This window comes from Lithobates pipiens, unplaced genomic scaffold, assembly GCF_037356315.1.
Source record: "Lithobates pipiens isolate NorthernLeopardFrog02 unplaced genomic scaffold, aLitPip1_a1.2 Scaffold_18, whole genome shotgun sequence".
NCBI classification, from domain to species: Eukaryota; Metazoa; Chordata; class Amphibia; order Anura; family Ranidae; genus Lithobates; species Lithobates pipiens.
The window spans coordinates 451,296,805-451,306,585 of NW_027507758.1; the positions used below are offsets into that span (position 1 = coordinate 451,296,805).

The window sequence follows — 9,781 nt, forward strand, 5'->3', positions numbered from 1 at the left end:
TTTTATCTTACTCAGAGCTTCCCATCGGATGAAGGCTGGCCTTTTGCTAAATACCTGGGAGCATGCGGAAGAATGGTGGCTGTGAATTATGTAGGTGAAGAACTTTGGAGTTTCTACAATGCTCCATGGGAAAAGCGTGTGGACCTTGCATGGCAGCTAATGGAAATTGCTGAGCAGCTCACAAATAATGACTTTGAATTTGCACTTTACCTCTTAGATGTCAGCTTTGACAACTTTGCAGTTGGACCTCGAGATGGAAAAGTAATCATTGTTGATGCTGAGAATGTCTTGGTAGCTGATAAAAAATTAATAAAACAAAGTAAGTGTACCTCCTATAATGGCACCTAATATTTCAGGCTTTTTCGCTGGCACACTCCTGGATGATGCCTATTGTCCACCCATGCAAGTATTTGCAGGGGAAGGAAATCTATGATGATTTGGATTTTGTGTTGCAGAGTTATGGATATCCAATGAAAGATGGGTGTACTTTGCTTTCATCTGCTTTTTCACCTTTACCCAGTTGATTGTGTGGTTCTGTTAAGAGGGCCAGGCATCCTTTTTTCCCTTCTGCATTTCTTCGTGTCCTATAACTAAGGGAGAGTGTGCAGGTTAGCAAGAAGTGAGTTAGGATTTCACAGTTCATGTCCAAAGATAACAAACAAAACCAAATATATCTCCCGTGTTTTGTATTCATTCCAAGTGGGAGACAAAGTAAAACTTGTCAAACAACTACCTTTTTCGAATGTCAAGTATGCTGGCTGCATTACAAAGAATGTGACCATATTTACATATTTTTGTATAACAATATGTAGAAAATATCTGTTGTAATTTTTTTTATGAAACTTTGCATTTATATCATTATTGTAATCTTTCCTAACATACAACACTGAGAGGGGCACATGCCATGCTTTTGATCCACACATGCATTGGCTGTAATCCTTGTTCTGAGGCATCTGCAGCGAGTAATTATCGTAACATGATTGGATTGTTATTCTAGGGAAAAGACATGTAGCAATGAAATATTGGCATGTAAAAATGCACAGGCAAATTGGCACAAAACCTAGCATGGTTAGTTACATTTTCAGAAAAGCTGGCCAGATATCTTGTCAGTTTGCTTCTAGATTATGCCCATATTTGTCATGTCCTGTGAGTTCACCAGCTGTTCCTCTACGAGACAAACATGATTGATTGGTGAAGTTCTACAGATTAATCTTTCGCTTTTTGCCCCATGTGTTGAGAATGATAAACTGCTTTCTTTCTCTAGCCATGTTTTCTGGAGCTGCATCCTTTTTACAAGTAGCTTTTTCATGTACGTAGACTTTCTCGCATTTCTCTCCTCATCCATTTATACACAATTCCTACAGTGCCTTGCAAAAGTATCTCCCCCCATGGCTTTTTACCTGTTTTGTTACATTACAGTCTTTTAGTTCAATGTTTTTTTTTTTTTATCTGAATTATATGTGATTGATCAGAACACAATAGTCTAAGTTAGTGAAGTAAAATTAGAAATATATATATATATATATATATATATATATATATATATAACAATTTTTCAGAAATAACTGATAATTGCCATGTGCGTATGTATGCACCCTCTGTTATGAAGCCCATAAAAAGCTTTGGTGCTACCATTTACCTTCAGAAGTCACATAATTGGTGAAATGATGTCCACCTGTGTGCAATCTAAGTGTCACATGATCTGTCATTACATATACACACCTTTTTTGAAAGGCCCCAGAGGCTGCAACACCTAAGCAAGAGACACCACTAACCAAACACATCCATGAAGACCAAGGAACTCTCCAAACAATTAAGGCACAATGTTGAGAAGTACAAGTCAGGGTTAGGTTATAAAAAATAAAATAATATCCAAATCTTTGAACTCTAGGAGCACCATCAAATCTATCATAACCATATGGAAAGAACATGGTACAACAGCAAACCTGCCAAGAGACTGCCACACACCAAAACTCACAGACCCGGCAAGGAGGGCATTAATCAGAGAGGCAGCACAGAGACCTAAGGTAACCCTGGAGGAGCTGCAGAGTTCCACAGCAGAGACTGGAGTATCTGTACATAGGATGACAATAAGCTGGTCAGAGTTGAGGGAAAGATGGATGGTGGTAAATGGAGGGATAATCTTGAGCAAAACTTGTACCACGCCGTGTGTGATTTGAGGCTAGGGCGGATGTTCACCTTCCAGTAGCAGAATGGCCCCAAACACTACTAAAGCTACACTTGAGTGGTTTAAGGGGAAACCTGTAAATTTGTTGGAATGGCCTAGTCAAAGCCCAGACCTCAATCCAATAGAAAATCTGTGGTCAGACTTAATTGCTGTTCTCAAGTGCAAACCATCCAACTTGAAGGAGCTGGAGCAGATTTGCAAAGAGGAATGGGCAAAAATCCCAGTGGTAAGATGTGGCAAGCTCATAGAGACTTATCCAAAGCGACTTGGAGCTGTGATAGCCGCAAAAGGTGGCTCTACAAAGTATTCACTTTAGGGGGGTGACTAGTTATGCACATTGGCTTTTTTTTTTCCATTTATTTTGTCCTATTTGTTTGAATTTTTTTATTTTTTATTGTGAAGCAAAGTTTTTTGGCATGTTCTGTAAATGCCGAAAAATGCCAAGGGGGGTGAATACTTTTACAAGGCACTGTATGACAATGTTGTAAGTGGTTTGAGATTCTATTTACAATTTTACTCATCTAATATTGGTAATAACTTCTACACACCCACAATGAGATGCATAGGCAAGGATTGAGCCATATAGAGTGCTAGTTGGCAACAAAGGCACTGAGTGTGGGCAGAGGCCCTCCACATCTTAGCGGGGAAATCTTGATCTATGTCTTGTATGTGGAATTGCATCGTGACATTTTTTAATCTAAATTTCTTGGCTACATGTGATATACACTGAGCAGCCAAAACATTGACCACCCAATAATAGGTCCCCCTTTTGCCACCAGAACAGCCTTAACCTACCTAGGCATAAATGCCACTAGATTTCGGAAGGTATGCTTTGGTATCTGGCACAAAGTAGTCAACAGAAAATTCTCCTATAAGGTCCCACAGATGCTCTGTGGTTTTAGATCTGGAGAATTCGGAAACCATATCAACACATCAAACTCCGTGTTCCTAAAAACCATACTTGAACCATTTTTGCAGGGTGCAATATCCTGCTGAAAGTGGCCATTCCCATCAGATAATAGATTCCATGAAGGGGTGTCCCTTGGTCAGTAACCATGTTTAAGTAGGTGGTGTTTGTCAATTAACATCCACATGGATGGCAGGACCCAAAGTTTCCCAGCAGTACATTGCCCAAAGCATCACACTGCCTCCATTGGCTTTCCTTTTACCAATAATGCATCCCGGTGCCGTCTCTTCCCCAGGTAAGCGACGCACATGCACCCAGCCATCCACATGGAAAATATGATTCATCAGACAAGGCCACTTTCTTCCATTGCTCCATGGTCATTCTGATGCGCATGTGCCCATTGACACACTTGGCTGTGACACAGGTCACTCCAAAGACATGCAGGTAGGTTAATTGGCTTCTGTCCAAACTTGGCCCTAGTATATGAATAGGGACCTTGGATTGTGGGCTCCTTGAGGGTAGGTGTGCATTGTACAGGGATAGGGACAATTGTAGACATTCAGGTTGAACTGGATGGGCTGGTGTCTTTATTCAAACTTGCTAACTATGTAACTATGTAGGTCGCCATGGGAGCCATACCCAACAAGCTGCAATGTCGTATTTTTTTTTTTTTCTGCTTTCAATACATTGTCGAGGCCAACATGTTTACTTGCTGCCTAATATATATTACACCAACTTCAGATGTCACTGTAGCAAGATGATTGATCGCTTAACCTGTCAGTGGTCATAAAGTTAAGTGGTGTAGGTTTGAATAAAGTTTCTTTAACTTTCTAGCACCTTAACCATGGTGGGTTTTTATCTACAAAGATTAAATAATTTTACAGATTTGTTTAAATATCAAGATTGAAAGACTGAAACTGCCCATGCAGGTTATATTTTGATTGTACGTCCTTTTCAAATTTACTAGCAAGTCTTTTATGCACATTTTCAGCTCGTAAAACGCTCCTCTCAAAAGTTCCAAAATGCCCAACAAGCAAAATCCTATTTATTTAAATGACCCCCGTTCACATCTGAGTGTTTTGTCGCCTGAAGCAAAACGCTTAAAGCTCAAAGAACATGAGCTTCTTTTTGGGCAGATTACAGGCTTTGACCTGCTTTTTAAATTGGTGACCTGTGGAACTCAAAATGCCTGAAAAACACCCTAAACGTCAGAAAAGATACGTTTAGGTGTGAATGCAGCCTTAAGTTAGCTCTCACAACACGGTTAGCACAAGATTCTAAGATCTCTGTACAATCACATTGTAACGTGTGAGTGTAAAGCGTGCAGTGTTAATTGAAGCGTTTGGTCTGTGAAGGATATTAAAGTGTCAAATTTCTTTTGTTAAAATAACAAACCAGTCATGCTTGCTCTGTGTATTACACAGAGCGGCCCCAAGCCACCTCTTGTGGCATCGATCACTGACACTCCTCCTGTGTCTTGCCATAAGAAGCAGTTTCTCGTTGTGCACCTAGTTTCCAAGCCACACTGACTGCGTCTGTAGACGGACACCGAGGCTTGGCCTTGCCCCCACTCCCTCATCACACTGGCTAAAGAAAAAATGTATGGCCAGTTTTAATGCTAATTGCCTCACTGACATTCAGTTCAAAAGGCTTGTAAAATTTCAGTCAATAACTAGTAAAAAAGCAAGCAGCCAGTAAAGTCAGGTCTTCTAATCTTCGTACCTTTTCTGGGGATTGTTTACTGAAGTTAAAGTAGAACTATAGGTAACTTTTTTTTTTTTTTTTTTTTTCCATTTTGGATAGAGTAATGTAGGGTTGTAATTGGTGTGTGTAATATATAAATAAATATATATGTGTATATATGTATATATGTGTATGTGTGTGTGTGTGTATATATATATATATATATATATATATATATAGTAAAATGTAATATTTCTATATAGAAATATACACACAGCTCGTTTTAATGACTTACCTGTTTAAGACTGCTCGGACTTACGACCAGCTCTCCTGAGCGATGCAGTGTACGTCATTTTATTGTACAGTACAGAATTTGTTTAAATTTTGTCTTTTGTACTTATGCATATTAGAAAAATGTTATTGAGCTGGAGTTTTTTGTGTTTTTAGACTTTTTTTCAGAATACAATACAGTAGGTAACAAATGCTTAAAATATTGATTACTTGTGGCTCCTTGTTTTAACAACCTGGTCGCTGGAATGGAACCTGGTCATTAACCACTTTCCGCCCGGCCAATGTACACATACAGCCAGGTGGGAGCTCTCTACTTCTGAGTGGACATTCAGGAACGTCCTTCAGAAGGAGGGGGGGGGATCGCGCGCGGGCCCGCGCAGTGGCGCGGTCCCGATGTGCTCGTGTCTCCCGGACACTGCGTTTTTGGATCGGCAGGAGGGCTCTGTGGTTGGCCCTCCTGATCACATGACGGCCATGTCCAATCACGGCTGTCGTGATGTAAACAAACAGCCGGTTGCTAGGCAATCGGCTCTCCTCTCCTCACACGGAAGTCGTCGCTGAGGAGAGCAGATCGCTGCAGCCGGCTGATGATCAGTGAATATGAGCTGTTTTTACAGCTTTTTACTAACTGATCACCAGTCTAGTATAAACCTACAGTGTAAACACGCGTCACCACACATGTCCCCAAATAAAAAAACACATGTCCCCCCACATATGTTCCAATGATTATCTGCACACATATATACGTGATCACCTGCACACATAAGTACATGATCATTTGCGTACATATGTCCGTGATCACACAAACCAATTATACACTTAACAGAATTTTTTTTACCAAAGACATGTAGCAGAATACATTTTGGCTTAAATTTATGACAAAATTAGATTTTATTGGATTTCTTTTAAAATAGAAAAAAATATATATATTTTTTTTTTCTCAAAATTTCCACTTTTTTTGCGCTTATATCGCAAAAAATAGAAAACGGAGTCGTGAATAAATGCCACCAAAATAAAGCTCTATTTGTGCAAACAAAATTATAAAAATGTCATTTGGGTACAGTGTAGCATGACCGCGCAATTGTCATTGAAAGTGCGAGAGCGATGAAAGCTGAAAATTGGGCTGGGAAGGAAGGGGGCGAAAGTGCCCTGTATTGTAGTGGTTAAGTAAGGAGAATATAGCCAAACTGGAAGTGAGAGAAAATCTCTGCAGATTAAGGGAATCCCTTAGGGGTCACCAGAACTAGTATCTCTATTGGAAGATTTCCCCTCAATGCTTTTCTGGGGCAAACCCAAAATTTGGGATTTTCTTTTTGTTTTCACTTCCAATGGTTAACAGAACAAATAGGGCGAATGTCCTTTAACAAGGGAACAGACGGCAATAAAAAACTGACAGGTGTTCTGATCAATCTTCATTCTATCCAAAACTAAAAAAGGTTTTGGCTTTAGTTGTACTTTAATTTGCAACTGTGTCAAACATTCATTTATGTATAGGAAAAAAAGTGAACACCATTAAATTTCATTTCATTGCACTTTGCCTAGTAAATCGGATACATTCATAAAGTATTCAGACCCCTTTCCCTTTTATAAAACAAATAAAAAATAGTTGCAGCCTGGTACTACAGTTTAAATTTAAGTTTTTATTTATATTTTGCTAATTGATCTACTACACTCGGTACCCCATACTGACAAAGAACAGAATTCTAAAGATGTCTGTGAATTCATTAAAAAGAAAAAACAAATACACTAAATTACCAAAAGTATTGGGGCGCCTGCCTTTACACGCACATGAATTTTATTGGAGTCTTTGTAGGGTTCAATGTTGAGTTGGCCCACCCTCTGTAGCTAGAACAGCTTCAACTCTTCTGGGAAGGTTGTCCTCGAGGTTTAGGAGTGTGTCTATGGGAATGTTTGACCATTCACCCAGAAGCACATTTGTGAGGTCAGGCACTGTGGACAAGAAGGCCTGGCTCACAGTCTCTGCACTAAGTCATCCCAAAGGTTTTCTGTCGGGTTGAGGTCAGGACTCTGTGCATGCCAGTCAAGTTCCTCCACTCAAACTTTCTCAGCCATGTCTCTTTTCTTTTTTTTTCCTGTACGCTCACTAGTTGGTGCCCCTGATTACCGCCACACCAGTTAAATAATGCTGTGCTTCACTTGTTACAGTATGTAAAAAAATAATAATTACAAATTAGAACGTCAAAAAATTTGCCTGGGTAAAAGTGCCCTTTATTCATGTGGTTAAACTGTAGTATCAGGCTGTACCCTAACAAAATTGAAAAAAGTGAAGGGGGGTTGAATACTTTGCTTTTACAATACATTCATAATGTACACAGTGTCATATGGTAGCATTGTGTTTCAATATTTTAAGTGAAACTAGGATGGTGAAGGAAGTTCTTCTGCTTTTTTTCATTTAGCGGTTTTCTGCCTAGACCCAAGTCTAGTTTACCTTTTCACGAGAAGCACTAAAAATGTTTATTTTATTTGGGATATTGTGGTGATTATATTCAATATTGTATTGTGTTTACAAATGTAATAAATTATCTTCTCTGCTTTTTCTAGATAAACCAGAAAACTGGGATGTATGGTATGAAAGCAAATTTGATGACTGTGACAAAGAAGCATGCTTGTCTTTCTCAAAAGAAATTCTTTGTTCTCGAACTACAGTGGACCATAACTACTATGCTATTTGCCAGAACCTCTTATCTAGACATGCTACCTGGCGTGGTACCTCTGGGGGTCTTCTTCACGACCCTCCGGCAGAAATTGTCAAAGATGGCCATCTTGGGGAATTGCTGGACGAATGTGCAAACCCAAAGAAAAGATATGGCAGGTTTAAAGCTGCTAAGGAATTAAAAGAATACCTTGCACAGCTAAGTAATAATGCAAGGTAGTCTATACTGTTTTATTTTTTTATTTTTTTTTCTGTAGAGCAAATGAAAAGTCTAATTAGCTAGAGCACGTACCAGCTTAAGTTACTGTTTTATAGGCAGGCATTCTAAATAGAAGCTTTGTAAATGCTGTGAAATAGAACTGAAGTGGAAAGGAAAGTGGTATCCAATCCTTTGCAATCAAGCCAGGTACGTGTTTCTATCTAATTAAAACTTAAACTACTATTGATTTTTCTCTCCGATTACTCGAGAGACAGATCACGTGAGATCTCCAGGTGACTGGAGGAAAACGGACTTTGGTAGCTGAATTGATTATTCATGTGTCAAATAGTAGTTGACATGACATATTACATTGGTATCACAATTTTTGTGAAGCTGATGCCTTTACTTGGAAAGTTCAAGTTAAGACTGCTGGCCTGTTTTAAAGGCTTTTTTTCTTAAGTCATTTCATATTTGTATGTTGAGGCACCAATTTTTTATTTTTTCCCCCCAACTTTTGGTTTGTTTTGGGTCTTGTCTATGTTGCGTGTTTTTTTTTTTTTGTTCCCCCCCCCCCCCCCCCTAATATCTTTTTTACATATGCTGTAAATATATTCTAATTCTGCATTAAAATATAGTCCTTGTTTAGTTTTCTTTAAAGAATTTATTTGACTTGACCATTGTTTTCTCATTATTGTTTCCTGTCAATATTGGTGCACCCATTTGTGCTTATGAATTGGACACATAAGATGTACACCAAAGAGATAATGACCAGCAAAACTCCTGGACACAATTTTACATGGGAAGGACTTTTGGAGAAGTTGCTTGAATTTCAGCCAAATCCCAGCTGAATTTGAAGTTGCGGGTGGCAATGTCGGTACTATTTGGCTTAACAACTCAATTTTCCAATTTGGTGGCCTGACAGTGATTGCCTCCATTTGGAGGCAGTCACCGTTCAGGTATTCTGATGGCTGTAGGTGCTGCTATTTGCAAATTATAGCCAGCAGGGCAGATTCCTTCATTCAGGCTGTTGGCGAAATCTATTCGATTTATCTGGTTCAGTCTGCAGGCTGAAAGGGAAATATATGGCTAGCTTTACACAATAGTTTTTTTTTTTTTTTTTTTTTTTTAACCTCCGGTTAAGGCAAGACTTAACTGCAGCTTATGATACTACAGATCTCCAGTCACCTTTTTAATTGTGCATTGTAAAGTAAATTTACCAAGCTTAAAATGATTTTTAAGAAATTTGGTAGGTTTGAAAGTTGCCTGAGCACATTCAAGATTCTCTATTCTCTCTATCTAACATGTGAAGGCTTTTTTTTTTTTTTTTACCAATTTGGATCTTAGATGTTTTTCTAGCTCAAAGTTTAACATATTTTAGAAGCTTGTTTAAAAAAAGAAAAACTAGCTCTGTACTGTCCATTGTAAATATAAAACTACCACACATTGTTGCTTCTAGGTGTTATGTAGGCTTTCAAGATTGCTAGAAGGAGCAGAAGTTTTTAAACTGATCACTTTCCTAACTTAATATTTAAGTAAATATTTTAAGATTACAACAGCTGTGGAGTGTATGAACCACGTGCTGTTAGTCTTCAAACAAATCCTTTTGAAGCATCTTGAATCCTTAGCCCAGGCTGTACTTGGGATCTCAACTTCTGCTGAAGAGGAGATTGTACCAAACCCTTAGCTGTTATAAGTCAGATGTACACTGGCATGGAGCAACTGCAAGGTGTCTGCACTTTTTCCTTCGTGTTCTGAGGGTCAAGGTCTGCTTTAACACCATCTTACCCCAAGGGAATAAACCAGTATTTCACTATTGCAGTGAAGAAAAAACAAACTCCC

The 9,781-nt window shown here is 38.8% G+C and overlaps 1 protein-coding gene across 1 annotated transcript in view; it reads left to right on the plus strand.

Annotated features, from left to right (window-relative positions):
* The window catches only part of DIPK2A (divergent protein kinase domain 2A), a 51,291-nt gene extending 42,675 nt beyond the window's left edge, over positions 1-8,616 (plus strand). Inside the window, exons 2-3 of the mRNA XM_077488238.1 lie at positions 16-319; positions 7,632-8,616. Coding sequence (XP_077344364.1) covers positions 16-319; positions 7,632-7,963 — 636 coding nt within the window. The 3' untranslated portion in view covers positions 7,964-8,616. The remainder of the gene's footprint in view (positions 1-15; positions 320-7,631) is intronic.
* Positions 8,617-9,781: the final 1,165 nt, after the last annotated feature.